The sequence below is a fragment of the Staurois parvus genome, unplaced genomic scaffold (assembly GCF_062004578.1).
Source record: "Staurois parvus isolate SC_StPar_1 unplaced genomic scaffold, SC_StPar_1.0 ptg000081l, whole genome shotgun sequence".
Taxonomy (NCBI): Eukaryota; Metazoa; Chordata; class Amphibia; order Anura; family Ranidae; genus Staurois; species Staurois parvus.
Window position 1 is genome coordinate 7,960,591 of NW_028317877.1, and position 23,928 is coordinate 7,984,518.

A 23,928-nucleotide genomic window follows, 5' to 3' on the forward strand; every position below is an offset into this window, starting at 1 on the left:
CACTCCCCCTGACACATTTTGCCTTGCCCACAGGGCTTGGTCACAGAGGTAGTGAGGATGTGAGAATCCAGGAAATGTATATGCATCATTGGCTGTGAAAAAAGGAAGAATCAGGTGTGCATATGTGGTGATAGAGTGATTTGAAAACAGAAAGAAGACAAGAGAAACTGAATAGTAATGTTGTATGTCAGCATTACTATTCAGTTTCTCTTGTCTTTTGTTTTCAAAACACTCTGTCATCACATATACACACCTGAATCTTTTTTCACAGCCAATAATGCATATATATTTCCTGGCTTCTAACATCCTCACTACCTCTGTGACCAAGCCTCGGTGGGTGGGGCAAAACGCATCAGAGGGCATGGCCAGAACAGTGGCTGAGGCCATTCCTCAATATTAGACTACTGGGGGTCAGTTGAGCAGCATCCATCCCTTCACTTATACTGTTTATCCTGTTTAAATATTGATTTGATTGTGCCTAACTTATGTTCTAGCACACAGGCCCTCTGCATTCAGAAATGCCCCTGCATCAATTACAGGCTGGTAAAATGACAGCCTGGAGTTGCTAGAAAATACAGCAGCTATTACAGATGTTGCTGTCCAAAAAGGGACCTTCAGACACAGTGTTTATAAACACTGTTCAGATGTGAGATAGATACAAAATAATATTGTTACTATTTTATTTACTCTTGTTCCATTTATCTGCAGATCAAAGGCAAATAAGCTCCGATCTACATATGATGCCAGTTAAAGTCAGCCCACCAGAAAGCTGTTACCTGTACTAAGCTATAATCTGCATTCGGGGCATTCCCTTCTCTGTAGCCGCACTTATACAAGGGGTGTGTATATGTGCGATTGGTCCAGTAGGATGACAGCTTTCTGGCAGGCTCTTTCAGGTGGTTTTTGACTAGGATCTGAACACTCCTGAGCTCATCCCTAATGAATTAAGACTTGTTACCACAATAGATGTACGTAAAAGAGTCTGTGGCATGCTTTTTTACGTGCTTTCATTGATTTCAATTGACCTATTGAGATTTGCTGGCACATAAAAAAAAAGTACATGAATTTTGTTTTGAATAAGTGATGCCATACTCCAGTGCCCATCTGCTGAAAGCGAGTGCTAGACCAGCTTTTATAACCAGTAAATATGCAATCTAGAACAAAAGGGATCTCTGCACCAATACATACATCCCAACTTTCTGGAACAGGAAAAAGGAACCCATTTGTATGTAGGCAAAGGGGACACCCCTGCCACACACCCAGCTGCACGGATCGTATAGAATAAACCCACAAGTCCCTTATATCACTAATGCTCCTTTTTACTGGCTGTTCCTAACAACACATGTCGGAATTTAGATGATAGATGAAAGGTTTAGCAGTTTTGGCAGGTAAATAACACATTGTTTATAATGGTCTATACCTCTAGACCAGAAAGAAGGAAAAATGAGGAGGAAAGAGGGACAAAGAGATTTCATTTGAAAAGAGGGACAGTCCCTCAAAATGAGGGACCTTTGGGAGCTATACCAATAGAGGTCTTACTTTAATATATGGCAAAAAATTCAAGCTCTTTGTGTTTTTTACTCACAGGTGTTTTCTCAAGGAGCATAGGCATGCATTGTATGCATGAATTGCATTAACAGTATGTATTCTGTTTCTATACAATGGAAGATTGGTGTAGTGAATACTTTTGTTCTTGAGTACAATTTGTTTTTTGTTGTTCTGGGAGTAGCACAAATATCTGAACAAGCGTGGCTGAAAAAAATAGTTTGTTTGTCTTTAGTGTATGGCTGTGTGATTTAGGGCACATTATATCACATAGGTATGAACAGGGCATAATCCCTTAGAGCAGTGGTGGTTAATTTGATACAGGGGACCTCAAGGGCCACACATAAAATTTCCATGAATTTTAAGATAAACAAAGATCTGAGAGACCCAATGATTAAAAACTATGGGCATGCTACAAGAGATGTTTATAGACTGCAGACATGCAACAGGAGATGGTAATAGGGTGTTTGCATGCAACAGGAGAGGGTTAGGCACTTCGGGCATGGTACAGTAGATGGTCTGAGACTGTAAACATACAATAGGAGTTGTTGGAGACAGCATAAATGCTTTATGAGACACTCATACAGTAGAGACAGACTGCTAGACATTACTGCTATTACAGTCCATTTACAAATCATTCCTCCCACATTTGTACTTCCCATAGCCCCTTCAAAATTACAAGATCCATTATAAAGCATCCAAGAAAAAAAAAGAAAAGTAAGATAGTGTGAAATAAATAATCCACATATTTAACTACCAGAACCTATTTTAAAAACCATTTTCCTGAATAAGCATCTAGGTAAGGGGAAGATCAATTTCTACAGTAGCCCAGAGGGCTGCACAGTAAGGGCTTCAGGTTGGGGACCAGAGCTTTAGATTGTAATTATTTATGCACGTCCCCACTAAAGTGAGAAGTGGCCCAATAAATTTTACATGACTTGTTCGGATAAAAGGCTGAATTCATTATTCTCACATAAAAATGTTGTTTCATATCAGTAGCATAAAATATCTTTATAGAAAGATTGTAAACTGTGATTGGGCTGTAAGTAGTCAAAAAATATGTTTTAAGACTTGAAATAAAGAATACCTCCCAGGCTTCAAAATTGTTCTTTGAAGCAGGATTTTGCTACATCACTATTCATTAGGCTTTGACATATTCCAGAACATGTTTCCTATAGATATTGTTACAGTATATTTGTCACCAGCTGTCTGTATAACAGAAACTGACAGGTGTGTATTAAATTTAACCCCAACAAGCAAGGCTATTCAAATAGAGAAAAGAAAAAGTGATGTAAAGAATTTGGCTAAGAGTGTTGAACTACAGATGCAATGTATACACTTGATAGATAAATGGAATCCAAGCTTTACATCTGTAATGGTACTGGAGTATTGATCCCCATTAGATGCAAGCTTAAAGGATAAGTTCACCTTCTGACAAAAAATTATTGAATTAACTTTTTTTTTTGCAGGTAAAAAATGTTCATTTATAAATTCTTGTGGCAGGAGCCTGTAAAGCATTGCACCAGCGATCAGCAGATCACTGATGCCATGCCGGTCTCCTGCATATACTGACAGGAAAATTCAATGAACTACCATGGCGCTCCAAAGTGCCATGGTAATTCATTGAGAACTGCAAGCCAACAGCCTGTCGGGACTTGTATTTCATTCATTCACAGAACTCTGTGAATGAATGATGTGGCCATGTGGGTGGAGCCCCACGCGGCCATGCTGTTTTTAAAAAGTGACAGCTTATGCAGGGAACTTCTCCCCGTACTGCTGTCACAGGGATGGGAGGGATTGGGCAGAGGCTGCAGTGTTGGGAACATGTTACATGTTCCACCCTAAAACAGGTGAAACATGTGACATGTTCCCAAAGGTGAACTTATCCTTTAATCATTGCAATTCTATAATAGGTGTTTGAATGTGTGTGTGTGGACAGCTACCTATGCATATGCATTTAAAACACAGTACAATGTATTTAAGGTCATAATAGTTCAGGTCTCTTTTGACAGACATTGAGGTTGATTTACTAAAGGAAAAAAGGCTGTTCACTTTGCAAGGAAAGTTGCACCATGCAAGGGAATTCGCCCCAGAGCTTAATGAATGTGGTGAAATTTCACTTTGCAAAGAATACCCAATCATGTGCAACAAGGATAATAAAAAACAGCAATTTTGTTTGCACATGATTAGATAATGGAAGTCAGCAGAACATCACCTTATTCTTTAACATCTGGGGGAAATTGTTTAACAAAGTTCAACTTCCACTGTAAAGGGAACAGTATTTTTATCTTTAAGAAAAGAAAATAATCCCCATTGTGTGTGACAAGCTTTTTCCTGTTGCCCCCCACACCCCATAGCAGTAGAGTGGCACTGTGCATTTGACCCTGTAGATACATTTAGCTCATAAGGAACTGGGAACCTGGTTGCATATACTGTCAAACAACAGACCGTGGTATGGTGAAACAACAGGAGGAGAAAAATAGAGGTATGGATCAATTATTGTCAACCCACATTGTGAAAATAGCAACGCATGTGATTAGGATGAGGCTGACTCAATTTGGAATAGAAGGGACAGCATCAAAAAGAAGGGAAAATTGAAGTGTGTGTCTCATATCAGAGACTCCTTTAGCACTGGCTTCCATAAGTATATTCCTTCAGTGCCTAATCATAATTCCACATGGGCTTCCCTCTGTCTCAATATCAGCTTCACAGAGAGTATCCTAGTTATTTATCACTCTTAGGACATGTACAGTTGTGGCCAAAATTATTCAACCCCCAATGCTGTAAAGGGGTTTAGGGACTATAGTGTACATTTGGAATTGTATTCAGAATCAAATCCTACAAGGACGTTGTAACTACCCAAATGCAACTAAAATGACATCAATTGTTTATGTAATACAGTAGTAAATGGTTCTTATGTGGTTTCTTCATTGCCACAATTATTCAACCCCTTAAAGACTACCACTCTGAAGAACAGAGGTTCATACAGGTGCTTTCCATCAGGTATTGAAAACACCTGTGGATGTCACCGAGCAGCAATCAAGCATAATAAGCACCAATTAGGCAGCTTTAAAATGACTGTGATACTCAGCTCCTTCTAGACATTTACTGGTGTGGTTACAAACATGGTGAAGGCAAGAGAATGGTCCAGGAAGACAAGAGAAGAGGTGATTTCTCTTCACAGGAAGGGCAATGGCTATAAGAAGATTGCAAAGATGTTAAACATACCAAGAGACACCTTAGGAAGCATCATTCGCAAATTCAAGGCAAAGGGCACTGTTGAAACGCTACCTGGTCGTGGCAGAAAGAAGATGCTGACTTCGACTGCTGTGCGCTACCTGAAGCGTAGAGTGGAGAGAAGTCCCCGTGTGACTGCTGAGGAACTGAGAAAAGATTTGTCAGATGTGGGTACAGAAGTTTCAGCCCAGACAATAAGACGCACACTGCGTAATGAAGGCCTCCGTGCCAGAACTCCCAGGCGTACCCCCTTGCTGTCTCCAAAGAATAAGAAGAGTCGACTGCAGTATGCCAAAAGCCATGTGGACAAACCACAAAAGTTGTGGGATAGTGTTCTGTGGACTGATGAAACAAAATTAGAACTGTTTGGGCCCATGGATCAACGCTATGTTTGGAGGAGGAAGAACAAGGCCTATGATGAAAAGAACACCTTGCCTACTGTGAAGCATGGTGGAGGGTCAATCATGCTTTGGGGCTGTTTTGCTTCTGCAGGTACAGGGAAGCTTCAGCGTGTGCAAGGTACCATGAATTCTCTTCAGTACCAGGAGATATTGGATGGAAACGTGATGCAGTCCGTCACACACCTGAGGCTTGGGAGACGTTGGACCTTTCAACAGGACAATGATCCCAAGCATACCTCCAAGTCCACTAGAGCATGGTTGCAGAGGAAAGGCTGGAACATTTTGGAGTGGCCATCGCAGTCACCAGACTTAAATCCGATTGAGAACCTCTGGTGGGACTTAAAGAAAGCAGTTGCAGTGCGCAAGCCTAAGAATGTGACTGAACTGGAGGCCTTTGCCCATGAAGAATGGGCGAAGATACCCGTAGATCGCTGCAAGACACTTGTGTCAAGCTATGCTTCACGTTTAAAAGCTGTTATAACTGTAAAAGGATGCTGTACTAAGTACTAAGATTGAATGTCACTTGGGGGTTGAATAAAACTGATAATGCTGTGAGCACAGAAAAGACATTTGTGGTTATTTCATTATAACTGTTATGTTATATTTGTCTGACCTACAAGTGCCTCTTTAATGTAAATGTAAGCAAGATGACTGAATGATCAAAAGCAATGTCAAACTGGCCAAAACACTCAATTTCAGTGGGGGTTGAATAATTTTGGCCACAACTGTAGAACCCTGTACCTACTATGCAGAGCATACAAGATAACTCTGATTGTACTTGTGGTCAAGACGTGCGAGATCTTGTCCTTGTCTTATCCTTTTAGGAGATGCCTTAGAGCCTGTTCACATATATGTGGATTGGATGCGGTTTGAAACACATCTAATCCACATGAAATGTGAAATAACATTTCTTCCTATGGTGCCTGTTCACATATGTCTGGTGCACTGGCAGTGCGGATTGAAAAAGAGTCCTGTCTGATTTCTAAGCAGTGCAGTGTGGTTCAGGTGCGGATTACAGGCTCATTGACTTCTATGGGAACCATTTCTGAATCGCACATGACATGAGCTTGTGAACACGATTTCAGGCCGGCTTTCTCGCCTGATCCAGATGTAAACCTAGCTTAATCCTGATCTAAACCTGACCTGAACTGCTGAACAACTACTTTGTCAATTAGCTCTGAAACTGAGTTTCAATTCGCTCTGCACATGTGTGAATCCACACTTAAAGTGGTATTAAACCCAAACACGAAAATATATTATGTTGCAGCTTAACAATCATTAAAAATGGTGGCTGTATTTGTTTTCTTTTTTTTTTAGGCATTGTTGCCTTTATTTTTATCTGTTGTTCATGCCAATAAGCAATCAAGTTGTACAGCAAAAATGGCACTTAGAGAGCTGAGACAAAATAAATTTAAAACTGACAGGGTCGCTTTCAATGGTCAGCTTTTATTTTATGTAAACCCTTTATCTTAAAAGGGAAAAAAAATCTTGCTCTGACTGTTTTAACATTATTTGCTGGAGTTTGGCTTAAAATTTGTTAATGTTGTCCATTTAAATGTGCTTGTGCTTTTAATACAAGCCTCTCCCCAGACTGACAATCCTGCTGTCAAAGGGTGCCTCCTTTACTCCTCCATCTAGAGTAGAGACACTCTGAGACAAGAAGTTTGTTCCTGGCCATGATAACCAGGTGGAAAATAAAGGAAAAAGCTTAAAAAAAGAAAGATAACTAAGCCTCCACATTCAAAGTTTGGTAGGCTACAATATATTTAATTTTTGTTGTTAGGTTTATGACCTCTTTACGTTAATTCAATCCTCAAAGGATGTAGTACAACATATTAATTTTATTTTAAAACAAATATTGCATGCAATCTATATATGTTAATTATGGGGTACTTAAATATTCAGGAAAAGTCAAACCAATTTGAGATTGGGGATCATTGGAGCATTGCATCTTGCTAGAAAATTCATTACACAGAAGTGGATTTTGCCACATTCACTGACAGTGGGGGAGTGGATATCAATAGTTAATTTGAAATTAAAATGAATGACCCTTCAAGATAGGAGAGCTCTGAATAAATTTCAAACATATCTGGTCAGAATGGCTTCACACACCTAGTTTGGTACCAAATGGTTTATATGTTTTATTTAATTGTAATTTGTGATATGTAAGTGGAAATTGTTTTAGAGATGGAGAAGGGGATAATTGCAAGTAGGGTTATTTGTAGAGAACTGTAGTTGTGTATATTTTAAAACTGATTTTTTTTTTTAAAGAATGTATTTATGTTTGCTTATTGGTATTGGGGGTGTCTTTCATATGTGTATTTGTTATAATAAAAACAACTGCTAAAAAATTAAACAAAAAAAAGAAATCCATACCTGTCCCTTTGTCATAAATTCTCCTTTCATTTCTGTGTTGTATGTACTCTATCACTTTTCTCTTTCACCGTATCTCTTTTAGGGGTATAATTTTTTTCTGGGTCTGTTGCAGGCACCAGGGAGAATTTCCTCAATTTTTCCTTCCTCATTGATACTCACTTTGACTGTTCTGTTTGTTTAGACTTCTGGTGGACCACATGAAGATAAGCAACAGCAAAGGGACTGAGCTGTTAAAGTATGATAGGTTTTTACACTGGATGGTCACAGAATGAGGAGCATAGGGCTGAGCTGGTTTAGAATACTGTAGATGCTAAGGTGATGTTTTAACCCCTTAACGCTGGCGCCTTCTGTTCCTTTAGGGCAGCGGTTCTCAACCTGGGGGTCGCGACCCCTTTGGGGGTCGAACGACGCTTCCACAGGGGTCGCCTAAGACCATCGGAAAACACATATTTCCGATGGTCTTAGGAACCGAGACACCGCTCCTCGCCGCCGCCGCCGCCGTCTCCAGGTGTGGGCGGGATGACATGCCGCCCCTGTCATCTGGACACACCTCGAGATCAATCCTTGCCTGTGATTGGCCGCCGGCACTGTAGCTCAGGAGAGGCACACAGGCGGCCAATCACTGGCAAGGAGGTGGAGCTTGGAGAGGAGGAGCCGAGCGGCACCGCGAAGATGGAGCGAGTGAAGAGGAGGAGAGCGGCCGGAGAAGGAAGACAGCTGACAGGTAAGTGTGTACCATGGGAGAGGGAGCGAGCGAGCGAGCCCAGGCTGGAGCAGGGGTCAGCAAGGTAAGTATCACTGGTGTCAGTGGGAATAGTGCCCCATCATTGGTGTCACTAATACCAATAATGGGGCACTATTCCTCCCACTGACACCAACGATGGGGCACTATTCCTCCCACTGACACCAACGATGGGGCACTATTCCTCCCACTAACACCAACGATGGGGCACTATTCCTCCCCCAAGTGACACCAACGATGGGGCACTATTCCTCCCCCACTGACACCAAGGATGGGGCACGATTCCTCCCCCCACTGACACCAAGGATGGGGCACGATTCCTCCCCCTACTGACACCAAGGATGGGGCACGATTCCTCCCCCCACTGACACCAAGGATGGGGCAGTATTCCTCCCCCCACTGACACCAAGGATGGGGCAGTATTCCTCCCCCCACTGACACCAAGGATGGGGCAGTATTCCTCCCCCCACTGACACCAAGGATGGGGCAGTATTCCTCCCCCCACTGACACCAAGGATGGGGCAGTATTCCTCCCCCCACTGACACCAAGGATGGGGCAGTATTCCTCCCCCCACTGACACCAAGGATGGGGCAGTATTCCTCCCCCCACTGACACCAAGGATGGGGCAGTATTCCTCCCCCCACTGACACCAAGGATGGGGCACTATTCCTCCCCCCACTGACACCAAGGATGGGGCACTATTCCTCCCCCCACTGACACCAAGGATGGGGCACTATTCCTCCCTCCACTGACACCAAGGATGGGGCACTATTCCTCCCCCCACTGACACCAAGGATGGGGCACTATTCCTCCCCCCACTGACACCAAGGATGGGGCACTATTCCTCCCCCCACTGACACCAAGGATGGGGCACTATTCCTCCCCCAAGTGACACCAACGATGGGGCACTATTCCTCCCCCACTGACACCAAGGATGGGGCACGATTCCTCCCCCCACTGACACCAAGGATGGGGCAGTATTCCTCCCCCCACTGACACCAAGGATGGGGCAGTATTCCTCCCCCCACTGACACCTATGATGGGGCACTATTCCTCCCCCCACTGACACCTATGATGGGGCACTATTCCTCCCCCCACTGACACCTATGATGGGGCACTATTCCTCCCCCCACTGACACCAATGATGGGGCACTATTCCTCCTCCCACTGACACCTATGATGGGGCACTATTCCTCCCACTGATACCAATGATGGGGCACTATTCCTCCCACTGATACCAATGATGGAGCACTATTCCTTCCACTGACACCAATGATGAGGCACTATTCCTCCCACTGACACCAATGACGAGGCACTATTCCTCCCACTGATACCAATGATGGGACACTATTCCTCCCACTGATACCAATGATGGAGCACTATTCCTTCCACTGACACCAATGATGAGGCACTATTCCTCCTACTGACACCAATGATGAGGCACTATTCCTCCCACTGATACCAATGATGGGACACTATTCCTCCCACTGATACCAATGATGGGGCACTATTCCTCCCACTGATACCAATGATGGGGCACTATTCCTCCCACTGACACCAATGATGGGGCACTATTCCTCCCACTGACACCAATGATGGGGCACTATTCCTCCCACTGACACCAATGATGGGGCACTATTCCTCCCACTGATACCAATGATGGAGCACTATTCCTCCCACTGACACCAATGATGGGACACTATTCCTCCCACCGACACCAATGATGGGGCACTATTCCTCCCACCGACACCAATGATGGGGCACTATTCCTCCCACAGATACCAATGATGGGGCACTATTCCTCCCATTGATACCGATGATGGGACACTATTCCTCCTCCCACAGACACCTATGATGGGGCACTATTCCTCCCACTGATACCAATGATGGAGCACTATTCCTTCCACTGACACCAATGATGAGGCACTATTCCTCCTACTGACACCAATGATGAGGCACTATTCCTCCCACTGATACCAATGATGGGGCACTATTCCTCCTACTGACACCAATGATGAGGCACTATTCCTCCCACTGATACCAATGATGGGGCACTATTCCTCCCACTGATACCAATGATGGGACACTATTCCTCCCACTGATACCAATGATGGGGCACTATTCCTCCCACTGATACCAATGATGGGGCTCTATTCCTCCCACTGACACCAATGATGGGGCACTATTCCTCCCACTGATACCAATGATGGAGCACTATTCCTCCCACTGACACCAATGATGGGACACTATTCCTCCCACTGACACCAATGATGGGGCACTATTCCTCCCACTGATACCAATGATGGGACACTATTCCTCCCACTGACACCAATGATGGGGCACTATTCCTCCCACTGACACCAATGATGGGGCTCTATTCCTCCCACTGACACCAATGACGAGGCACTATTCCTCCCACTGACACCAATGACGGGGCACTATTCCTCCCACTGACACCAATGACGAGGCACTATTCCTCCCACTGACACCAATGACGGGGCACTATTCCTCCCACTGATACCAATGACGAGGCACTATTCCTCCCACTGACACCAATGACGGGGCACTATTCCTCCCACTGACACCAATGACGGGGCACTATTCCTCCCACTGACACCAATGACGGGGCACTATTCCTCCCACTGACACCAATGACGGGGCACTATTCCTCCCACTGACACCAATGATGGGGCACTATTCCTCCCACTGACACCAATGACGGGGCACTATTCCTCCCACTGATACCAATGACGGGGCACTATTCCTCCCACTGACACCAATGATGGGGCACTATTCCTCCCACTGACACCAATGACGGGGCACTATTCCTCCCACTGATACCAATGACGGGGCACTATTCCTCCCACTGACACCAATGACGTGGCACTATTCCTCCTACTGCAAAATTACAGTTATGAAGTAGCAACGAAAATAATTTTATGGTTGGGGGTCACCACAACATGAGGAACTGTATTAAGGGGTCGCGGTGTTAGAAAGGTTGAGAACCACTGCTTTAGGGGTTTCTGTTGCCATTAGGCGGGGTGGGGTTTATGATTGGAAAGCTCCCTGTTGCACGTAGAGATCAGGAGCTTTCTGTTAGCCACCGGTAACTGTGCACGCTCTTGGCACATTTGGCATGTGCGGCCTCTCGGCGTTAAGGCCCTACTGTTAGCGCAAAGTTTAATATATGTATGGTTTTGTGTTTTGAGGACTAAAGAGGATTACAGAGTAATTACTGCAAAAATATACAGATATTGGGTATTTGTTAAAAGTTGAATGGTGGTTTACTTTGCTGAGCCCATAATAAAGCTATTGGGGTGTTTATGTAAATTCAAAACAACTGTGTTTAAGGGCTCATTTGATCTCCATTTTCTGTTTTTGGTTATTAATAACATAGTCCTTTTCCCATGGTTGGTTTTCCCTTTTTTTAAAGTAGCCACAAAAACTCTACTTACCAATCTCATGAGTTATTATAGAAACAATGGCTACTAAAATTCTGCTTCCTAAGCCACCTTTCCTCCTCTGGTCTGTTGATTGGGCAGTGATGAAGCAGCAGCAAACGGATGAGGTAATCCCTATGCTCTGCCCTTTTTTAAGCAAGTTCTTTGCACTCTGCGAAGCAGAAGAGCCTACATGGTGTACATAGCTGTTCACTAGGGCCTGTGTTGACGGGCTTGGATGGAGAATGCAGCATGGTTTTGACATCAGTTTGAGATGCTTCTGAGATCATTCAGAATTCATTGCAGGTGCAGTTGACCTGCATATGACCTGGTGCAGCTGCTCTTGCCTTCCCGTATACTTGTATGAGAGAAGAGGCAATTTTGAAGTAACAAAAAAACGTCGCTTGCCCTTCCTTACTTAGTGCTACTGCTGCTGTACAAGGATTGCACTGAGCTAAAATATTTACAGATTCAGATACTTATGCTGGCTGTATCTTAAAACTTATTTAAAGTGATTGTAAAGGCTAAGAAATACTTTTTATTTTTAAAATAACAAACATGTTACATTTACCATGGTATTGCACAGAGTGGCCCAAACCTCCTCTTCTGCGGCCCCCCACTGGCGCTCCTGGCCCTTCTTCTTAACGGGTTGCCATAGAAAGCCTCTTCCTATAGGGACACATGGCTTGCTCCTGAGGAGGGCTGTGTGAGTCCATATTATAAACCTTTTTTTCCCATATATATTTAATCAATAAGTATATCAAAATAAAATCCAAAAAATTTTTTTTTGTCCAAAAAAATCAATCCTCTGTGTCCAACTTCAATATTTCCATAAATCCAGATCAGGTGAATACCTCGAAAAAATAAAACTAAAATAGTGTATCACCTCAATAAAATGGGTATATACAGTTGTGACCAAAATTATTCAACCCCCACTGAAATTGAGTGTTTTGGCCAGTTTGACATTGCTTTTGATCATTCAGTCATCTTGCTTACATTTACATTAAAGAGGCACTTGTAGGTCAGACAAATATAACATAACAGTTATAATGAAATAACCACAAATGTCTTTTCTGTGCTCACAGCATTATCAGTTTTATTCAACCCCCAAGTGACATTCAATCTTAGTACTTAGTACAGCATCCTTTTACAGTTATAACAGCTTTTAAACGTGAAGCATAGCTTGACACAAGTGTCTTGCAGCGATCTACGGGTATCTTCGCCCATTCTTCATGGGCAAAGGCCTCCAGTTCAGTCACATTCTTAGGCTTGCGCACTGCAACTGCTTTCTTTAAGTCCCACCAGAGGTTCTCAATCGGATTTAAGTCTGGTGACTGCGATGGCCACTCCAAAATGTTCCAGCCTTTCCTCTGCAACCATGCTCTAGTGGACTTGGAGGTATGCTTGGGATCATTGTCCTGTTGAAAGGTCCAACGTCTCCCAAGCCTCAGGTGTGTGACGGACTGCATCACGTTTCCATCCAATATCTCCTGGTACTGAAGAGAATTCATGGTACCTTGCACACGCTGAAGCTTCCCTGTACCTGCAGAAGCAAAACAGCCCCAAAGCATGATTGACCCTCCACCATGCTTCACAGTAGGCAAGGTGTTCTTTTCATCATAGGCCTTGTTCTTCCTCCTCCAAACATAGCGTTGATCCATGGGCCCAAACAGTTCTAATTTTGTTTCATCAGTCCACAGAACACTATCCCACAACTTTTGTGGTTTGTCCACATGGCTTTTGGCATACTGCAGTCGACTCTTCTTATTCTTTGGAGACAGCAAGGGGGTACGCCTGGGAGTTCTGGCACGGAGGCCTTCATTACGCAGTGTGCGTCTTATTGTCTGGGCTGAAACTTCTGTACCCACATCTGACAAATCTTTTCTCAGTTCCTCAGCAGTCACACGGGGACTTCTCTCCACTCTACGCTTCAGGTAGCGCACAGCAGTCGAAGTCAGCATCTTCTTTCTGCCACGACCAGGTAGCGTTTCAACAGTGCCCTTTGCCTTGAATTTGCGAATGATGCTTCCTAAGGTGTCTCTTGGTATGTTTAACATCTTTGCAATCTTCTTATAGCCATTGCCCTTCCTGTGAAGAGAAATCACCTCTTCTCTTGTCTTCCTGGACCATTCTCTTGCCTTCACCATGTTTGTAACCACACCAGTAAATGTCTAGAAGGAGCTGAGTATCACAGTCATTTTAAAGCTGCCTAATTGGTGCTTATTATGCTTGATTGCTGCTCGGTGACATCCACAGGTGTTTTCAATACCTGATGGAAAGCACCTGTATGAACCTCTGTTCTTCAGAGTGGTAGTCTTTAAGGGGTTGAATAATTGTGGCAATGAAGAAACCACATAAGAACCATTTACTACTGTATTACATAAACAATTGATGTCATTTTAGTTGCATTTGGGTAGTTACAACGTCCTTGTAGGATTTGATTCTGAATACAATTCCAAATGTACACTATAGTCCCTAAACCCCTTTACAGCATTGGGGGTTGAATAATTTTGGTCACAACTGTACTTTCACAACCAATAAGTATATACTTATAATAAATACGTACAAAAAACTAAATCGGATTCAAAACGTGAGTAACACGTGAATCGTGTGATCACTCTGTGTACACTATTAAATAAACAAATCAATGTGACAAACAGTGTACACTCCAAAACCAAAAATTAAATAAATAAACACTAAAATCAAAATAAATTAAATTAATTAAATAAATAAAATAAAAAATAAAATAATAAAAGAAAAGGTAAACACTCCGTGAACACTTCTATAGGGAAAAATGCATACAATTACCCTCCTAGAGTAATATCAAGCCTTAGAGAATACTCAGGTGTTGTCACTTTCCAGACTCCAGTATGCTGTGTATAGGGTAAGCCCTTATGACTCCGTCATCCTTCAGAAGAAGTCCGGTAGTGACAAAACGCGTCAGAGGACGTGACGTCTGACGTAATTCAGCTCAGGCTGAGTCATGGGAACTTATTACTGATTGATACTATCCCTAATGTAAGCAATACTATTAAATATTTTTGTTACCCACTATACCTTGCTACATGGGCTTTTCTCTCTTTACATGAGGATGATAGAGTCATAAAGGCTTACCCTATACACAACATACTGAAGTCTGGAAAGTGACTACAACACCTGAGTATTCTCTAAGGCTTGATATTACTCTATGAGGGTAATTGTATGCATTTTTGCCCTATAGGAGTGTTCACCTTTTCTTTTACTTATTATTTTATTAATTTTTTATTTTATTTATTTTGATTTTAGTGTTTATTTAATTTTTGGTTTTGGAGTGTACACTGTTTGTCACATTGATTTGTTGTGGTGTGTTTTTTTTGTTTGTTTGCTTGGAGCATCACCTAAAGTAGTTGTAAAGACTGAAGGATTTTTTTACCTTAATGCATTCTTGCGTCCCCCCTTCCCCCGATCTGTGCCCAAGAGCAGCGACTCTCTTCTCTCTTTCTCTCTCTGTACTCTCTCACTCAATGGACATGGAGGAAGCAGCAGGAGCCAATGGCCCCTGCTGCTGTCAATCAAAGCCTGTGAGGAGGGGGCGGGGCTGAGCTGTATGTGTCAATGGTCACACAGGGCCCAGCTCAGGATTGAGCCCACAAAAGTGGTCCCCTAGCAAGTGGCTAGCTATATAGGCACTTAGAAGGGGGAAGGAGCCAGCAGCACCACCAGGACACCTCAAAAGAGGAGAATCAGGTCTGCTCTGTGCATAACCATTGCACAGAACAGATAAGTAAGACATGTTTGTTATTAAAAAAAAAAATTACCTTTGCAATCACTTTAAGTTAGGAACTGTTATGGTTCAGCTGACAATAAAGCACATCAGTTCTACTGAATGTATTTTATGTGATTGACTTATGAATACACATCATGTTTTTGTTGCAGGCAGAGCACTGAGTCCTCACTCACTGGAAAAGTAAACCAGCTTGAAGTGATTCTGAAAAAGTTACAAACAGACCTTCTTAAAGTAAGCAGTCATTCGACATAAAACATTGCTTTTATAATTTAGTCAACCTGCAATTATTTGTTCCAACTTTAAACTTTCTGCATTGTAGTCTTCTGCCAAAAGTGCTTCGGAATGCTTTTCTCTTACCTCATTTCTTTTATTAACATTAGGACGTTCCACAATTTTAAACCACCAACTAGACACAAATGCCAAATAACAATCACATAAGCGGTTTAGAATTTTAGGATATGTTTGCTGCAACATCCTAGTTTTTATTGCATTTTATTACTGTAAATGGCTAGTTATGGCAATTATTCCATTGGTAGAAAGGTTACATGCCAGTTACATGCCAAACAAGACAAGGTCAGCGAGCAGTCTACTGTGTTATCTGCATACAAAGTCCTTGCTGCACTGTGAAATTGGATACAGCATAAAACGCCATTTGAATTCAAGGTAAATTCAAGGGCTCTCATGTAAGGTTCGTCCATAGATAGCAAATTCATGCCATTTGCAGAAGTAATTATACTTCTAGCAAGTGCCATGTGAATAAACATATGTCATTTAGGGACTTACCACAAAACAGACCCACCACATTAACCACTTGCCCTCGCTTCCTGACCAGGCCATTTGTTGTGTTATGGCACTGCGTTAATTTTACTAACAATTGTGCGGTCATGCAAATGCTTCACCCAAATTAAATTTACGTCCTTTTTTCCCACAAATTGAGATTTCTTTCGGTGGTATTTGATTGTTTGTGTGGTTTTTATTTTTTGCACTATAAAAAAAAAGCCCAAAAATTTTGAAAAAAAAACAATATTCTTGACTTTTTGCTATTAAACATGTCCAGTAAAAAAATTTGAAAAATCAAATTTCATCATAAATTTAGACCAAAATGTATTCTGCTACAATACATGTAAAGTAATTGGTTTACGTGAAAGTTATAGCGTTTACAAATGGCGTTATAGATACTGGAATTTTTTTTGTTTTTAATAGTAATCGCAGCGATCAGCGATTTATAGCAGGACTGTGGTGGGCATTCTGACACTCGTGAGGGAACTGACTTGGTGTCACTGACATCTCCAGTGACACCAATACAGTGATCAGTGCTAATAAAAAGCACTGACACTCTACTAATGGCACTGGGCAGGAAGGGGTTAACATGTGGGGTGATCAAAAAGTTAACTGTGTGCTGTGTGTGAGCTTTCAACTATGAGCACACTGCTTTGTATGGCTGTGCTATGCACATCCATACAAAGCAGTGTGCAGGAGCTGACAGGGTAGAGAACTGTATTGTTTACATACAGTTCTCTCCCTCCGTCCTTAATGCTCGGCAATCACCGGGTGCCGGCAAGTAATTACCGGTCGGGACATGGTGATTGACAGTCGAGGCTCAAATAGAGGCGCGGGTAGGGCATGCGCACAGCTCGCATGCACCCCCTATCCAGAAATGTAAGATCACTTATAGTTACGTGATTTTGTGCATCCATGCCACCCTGTAGCAGTATATCTGCTATAGGGCGGCAGGAAAACAGTTAATTTCACAAAAACCCCACAGACCACTATTAAATCATATCTGAAGAATCTCAAACTGATGGGATTACAAACATTCCCTGGTATATTTATCAGGCAATTACCAGAAGATTTAGGGATTTTTAAGGTGCAAAACACAACTAAGTCATTTAAAATTAACAATTTATTAATGCCATTAAAATTACGTTCAGTTTAAAAACAATTATAATGACTTCACAATCACATGCAACTTGACTATTTATTGTAGTATACAGATGTCAAATCCCAACATGTTTCGCCAATCCTGGGCCTCTTCAGGGTTATTTCCCCGCAAACACTCTAAAACTGTATCAAAAAATACAAAATTAATAGAAAAGAAAAAACTATATAACAGTATAATATACCCATTCTTCATCAAAACATTTATCTAGATACATATGACCCCCCTGCTCACCCTTTTTGTAGTCCACTATCAATACAGTCTTGAAAAGATGATGAATTATGTGTTTAAATTGGGTACTCAAACATCCGTGTGGTTTTATAAGGCACACAAAATGCTGGATTCTATTAAAACGCACATACATTCACATAAATTTCTGCATAGGATGTTTGAAGACATGTTTTGGGCTTTGTGCCTTTCCCCCATTTCTGTTTACATCTGGTCGGGAAGAAATAAGATGTAAAAAGGAAAAAGCAAGATCTTGTCAAGAACGTTTTGGATCTTTGTGGTCTTTGTTTTGTTTGATTACCATTTCTGGTATTCTGTTTATTACGGGATCTGCGTATCCACATTGTTCTATTTATGTGTAATCCTGCTGTTGCAGTAATGTCATTGTGGATTCTGTAAGTACTGTTCCGTTTTCTTTATTATCTTGACAATAAATATTGTTTGGACTAAAAAAAATGTCTGCATATGGGAAGCCTCCTCACAAAATAAAAAAGAAAGAAAACCAAAAAAATTTAATTGAGAATCACTTACAAAAAGTAACATTGGTAAGAGCCCACAAGTGGGTGCCAAAATTAAATCCTGACAGTGTAGGCTCAGCACTAGTAAAAAATACAAAATTGCTACTGATAAAGTCAGCAAAGTGGCATTAAATTACAAAGACATTTATAATTAGACCCTTATATTTATCTATTAAAAGGAATCATCTAAAAGGCAACAGGTACACAAGTGCATGTGACACTGTGTATCTGTTTCCATTTCAAACACGGCCACAGTCTCTCACGCTATCACCTAACCCCCTTCTCCCCTTCGAGCCTATGCTGCCACTCTCAGCTTCCCTGCTGCACTGGCTGGGGCTTCCCTGAGCCACACTTGTCTTCTCTCTACCTCTCCTTGTACATCTAAGCACCTGCCTGTACCTCTTTCATTGATTTGAGAGATCCCAACTTACCCCTCCTGTGTGAGAAAGAAAAGCTGTGGGACACTCACTCTATGAGAGCTGGGAAAGGTAAGAGCCTCCTCCTCACCCCTTACTGGAGTGCATCCACACTCTAGGGCAGGGGCGGACTGACCATTTGGAAACTCGGGCACTGCCTGAGGGCCCGGGGTCAGTAGGGGGCCCCATGAGATGCCCCTGGTACCTTTTTCATAGGCTTTTTTGAGTTTGGGCAAGGACACAGGGGCCCCATGATCCCCTATTGCCCGGGGGCCCCATGAGTTGTCAGTCCGCCCCTGCTCTAGGGCACCATTTATCTTAAGGCATCAAACAGCCAAGGAAGCTGCTGGGATAGCCGGAGAACAGCCTGAGCATCACTGAGGCTAGACAGCCTCTGAATGTCTGATGGACACCCTACACTCACACTGTGTCTGGTGGGCACTACACACTTTGTCGCATACTGTAACTCCTGCACTATACACCGTACCTCATTCACTGACCTCATGCTGCCTATTCCACCTCAGGCACTGTAGACTGTGCTGCTAATTCTCATACTGTCCACACTTCTCTCCCACACATACTGCTTGCTCTTATACATGCTATGCTCCTCTCCTACACATACTACCCACCTTCATATCTTCTCAAACTCCTCTCCTGCACATACTGGCTACTTCCATTTCCTTTGCATTCCTCCCCTGCATATACTACCCACCATTATGCCCTACAAACTCCTCTTCTATATAGTGCTTATTGTCATACCCTCTGCTATTGTCTTCTACACATAATGCCCACAGTCTTACCACCCTTGCTCATGTCCATCACGTACAATGTAAGTTCGATAAACTAAAAAAATAAACAAACCAATTATCTCCGTATAATAAATATATTGTAACTCACTTTGCATACTACAAAGTGTAAAAAACACAAGAAAAAGTGTTGCTAGTGCAATCAAATGGATAAAATCCCCAAAAATAAATACATACACATTTCCTTTTGTGGAACAATCTGTATTACTAATTCAACAGTGCAAAAGTGTAAAAGTTTTTTAAAAATGTGACGCAAAGCATGTGCTAGCAGAGTCCACCACACTCCTGAGTATAAAACTGTTCACTCCGCAGTGAGATTGACATTTTGCACTTTGGTATGGATTTTAATATGGATAGGTCTACAGAAGGAAATGTGCATTTTTTTGTTTTTTAGATTTTATGCACTTTATTGTACTAATAACACTTTTTATTGGGGTTTTTCACTTTTTGCACTTTATATGTATTATTAGTTAAAATAATTATACAGGGAATGGTATTTTTTATTTCATTAATATGAACACATTTTAATTTAGCACTGTTTTCTGTGTTATAATTTGAATAGCTGTACTGATATTTTTAAACAGTTGCTTTTTAGCAAAAAACAAACAAACTTGAAACTTGTGGTATCTATGAAGCTGTACTGCTGAATCCGTAATTTGTTTTTACATCTTACATTTGGCATTGGTTCTTTGCAGGAAAAAGAGCACAAGGCAATGTTACAGGCTGAAGTGCACCACTTGCGTCAACATAACATAAGGCTTCAAGAGGAATCCCAGACTGCTTCAGCCCAGCTACAAAAATTTACAGAATGGTTTTTCAGCTCGGTGGAGAAGAAAAACTAAATTATTTTTCAGTATGTACATGATATTCGGACTATAATATGTAATAATGCGGCAATATGACATTTTGAATTAATTTTAACTGACACTTTATTAAAGGTTAGAAACAATAATTTTGTAAATATTATCTCTGTTTATTAAGATGGTGAGGTTGTGAACACCTAACTTGAATGTATAACTTGCTATGCTAGAGATTTTCAAATATAACTTTCTCATTTTAAGGTGCACTTGAATTACAACTCAATTTGCCTCATGTATTAAAGAGAAGGGGAATGGAGACATTGCTATAGCAATCTCTTAGAGTCACACTGTTATTTTTCTAGTGTAGTTTAGAAAATGAAATTCGACATCTAATAGGTTGTTATGAGCAATAGAGGCACTTTTCATCCCCTCCAATTTTTAATCATGAGGCTAATTGGGTTTTCTTGTGGAAGATGCTAAAAAGGTTGGATAGATGTATTGTATAACAGAACTACACTTTCCAATCTCCCATGACATGGTGCTCTAATCATTTACATGAATCAACATCGTTATATTGATATAGCAATAAGCACAACTCACGTTTATTTTAAAGGGTTGAATCACAAGTTATTTATTTGTTCATGAATAGTGTTTGATTTGTTAATTATTTATATATATATATATATATGTATTTATTTGTTTAGGTGGCTGTTTTCACCAGAAAAAAATAACTTTCTGTAACTACTGATAAGCAAATCGAAAAGTTTAGATTTTTTTTTTTTACATTTGTGGGAATGTTCACCGTTTGTATATTAATCATTTGAATGGTTACACAGTCTGTACACTTTTTAACAACATTTTGAAAATATTTCACATTTAACACTTCCGTATAGTTAAAGTTATTTTGTCTTTGCTTTATCAGTACCTAAATGTCAATTGACTGAGACACTGTTTTTCTGCTTTAGCAGAGCTTAAAGAGAACCTGTCATTTATTTCTTACACAAAACAATACAATTACAAAGAAATATATTATGCTGATAACATGATAACACATTGAGGCAAAATTGTGTCAAACTGGTGAGCACTTTTGTTTTAGGTAAGGTCTTTTGGTAAAACGCAGCTCTGCTTTGAGAATAGCCTATATAGCAGGTTGATAAAATGCACAAAAGTGTTATCTAAAAAGAAGCAGTGTTTTATTTTCTGCTGAATTTGGCCTCTCGAACTCTTAAGGGTCCAGCAGTAGTCAGCCAGGATATTAAAATATCACTTCCTTAGTACCTGTGTCTGTGCTTCAAATGTCCTGTTGAATTTGTTCACAATGATCATCACTTACTGTGCTGAGGCTTTCACAGAAGAAGTCAAAGTGGAAGATCCAACAAAATGGACTTCCAATGGTATGTTAAAAAACTTAAGTAAACAATCCACAAACCAGTTAAGCGTACTATAAGTTCCAGGTATCAATTAATGGTACCAACAAAGTGTAGATGTGAGCCAGTTTCATGCAACAAGGTTCCTGCAGGTTGCAAGGGAGATCTGGGGAGATCCAGTGAGCTCAGACAAGAAAAGCAGAGCAGCACAAGATTCTCATTAGCATGATAGGAACAATTTATTGAACAATAAAATTAGCACGCTTACATGTAAGTTTCTTGACATTCAGCATAGGAAAGGTTGAGAGTGCCGCAAAGTTGTCAGTGAGCATCGGCTGTTCCAGTATGCCCAGTCGCCATGAGAGAGAACTGGGTTTGACAGCTGTTAAAAAGCCACCAATGCCTGGCATCCAAGCTTTTCACGCTCTGTCTTGTGGAAATCCCTACATGGTAGTGTGAGGAGGGGGCGGTACTGGGGCGATAATGCATTTCAGAAGCACTCTTCTTTGTCAAAGATCTGACTCAAAGTGTGAAAGACCCCTGAGACTCAAAGTAGTGGTTTGCCATCCATTGAGGCACCATATACTTGTCAGGCTACTTTGCACTGTCTGGTCCCTCTAGGTCTTAGCTGTGAGGGGGTTTTGCCCATTCCATTTACCTTTCCCCTTCTTACCCTTCTTCCTCTCTTTTTTCCTCTCCTCTTCCTCCCCCCCCCCTTATTTTTTTTCTCTCTCTCTCTTTTCCCCTTCCCACTTTGTTTTTTATCCCTCAAGGCTTAGTTCTCCATCAGTTATAATATTATGGTTATACCTGTCTGGGGCATTTATATCATGCTGCACTACGATAGGCTTCATAATCTGCTTGTTTTTAGTTTCAATACGATTGGTTCGGACTGTAGAATGGTTAGCGCTGTGTGTGGCTGTCAGTGTGCCCACACCCCTTCCTCTCATTAGCATGTTGGGGTTGCTTACTGACAGCTCAACCTTTCCTATGCCGAATGTCAAGAACCTTATATGTAAGTGTGCTAATTTTATTGTTCAATAAATTGTTCCTGTCATGCTAATGAGAATCCCATGCTATCCAAAACTTAAAGTATTTTGCCTTTTCATGTGCTTTAAGTACATTAAAGCAGTTATTATTTAAACCATAACTTTAGATACATTTTTCATATTTTGGATTACAAAGGAGGAAGGTAAACTTTTTCCAGGGTTGACAAGTGGCCTGTTTATCATGTTTTTGCTTAAAACAAATGAGGTACTGTATGTTTTGGCCATCCTGAATGTAATAGTTTTATTTGTCCCGCTTACACAAAGAGATAACAGTGCTTTGAGTATCCAATTAAGCAGACATACAGTAAGTTGTACATTTCCACATATATCCTGTTGATATTTGTGTTGGTTATTTTTGCAAGGGAAAAGTTATGACAACTAGATTTTTTTGTCAGTGATTCTGGCATTGCCAAACATATCTTCACCCTACGTTTGGTAATGAAATTTAATATCAATTACCAGCTCCATATTATCTAGGGGATACATAATCCTTATTTAAATTATCAACACAACTTAATTAAAAGCAATATTATTTCATGCAATACTTATTAGTGACTGGTTCTCTTTAAAGAAACAAACCGTGCTACACGCTGCTAGTACAAGGTTAAGTTGTACCTTTCTTTTATATTTTGAATGATTAATTTTCAGGCAAGCGCATAATTTACTTGTTTGCTGTGTAAAATAAAACTGTACTTTTATGAAGATGATTGGTTTTAATATCTGTATATAAAGCATTAGAATATGAATAAAACTCATGAAAATACAGTATTTGAAACATCAGAGCTAATGTTGTTGCTAACCCTGAGTTTGCAAAAAGAAAAGTCATTACTAGTGCAATAGATTAAAAAAATATATATTGTAAAATTTAATTTCTGTCAGCAAACCTTTATTCTTAAATTGTATGTCTTCAGCAAAATTTGGAAGGATTAACATTGGCTGTTTATTGCTTCAATGGTATTTTATAAAGAATGATTAATCATTACAGTAACACTCAGTTCTATATGTATGTGTTCTCCTAGTCAGTTACCCAATAATGTGATGTTCCTCTTTCTTGATGTACAAGTCAGAAAAGTATCGTTAGATGTAATGTAGTTTTCTAGGAACCCCTTTTTCAAATTAGAAATCATACACCATATCTTAACATTTTAGATTATGAGATGCCCTTTTAGAAAGTCAAAGTTATTTTAATGCTAGGCTGCTTGCATATAAGGTGGACCTGACACCTACACACAAAGAAAGCATTCTGCTTGGCATATTTTTATTTACATTTTTGACACAATTTAATTACTTGAAAGTG

At 41.0% G+C, this 23,928-nt stretch overlaps 1 protein-coding gene across 2 annotated transcripts in view; it reads left to right on the forward strand.

Moving 5' to 3' along the window:
• The window catches only part of SIPA1L2 (signal induced proliferation associated 1 like 2), a 314,324-nt gene extending 290,824 nt beyond the window's left edge, over positions 1–23,500 (forward strand). For both annotated transcript variants that reach the window (XM_089669771.1, XM_089669772.1), the window contains 2 exons: positions 15,658–15,739; positions 20,111–23,500. In XM_089669771.1, coding sequence (XP_089525897.1) covers positions 15,658–15,739; positions 20,111–20,257 — 229 coding nt within the window. In that variant the 3' untranslated portion in view covers positions 20,258–23,500. The remainder of the gene's footprint in view (positions 1–15,657; positions 15,740–20,110) is intronic.
• Positions 23,501–23,928: the final 428 nt, after the last annotated feature.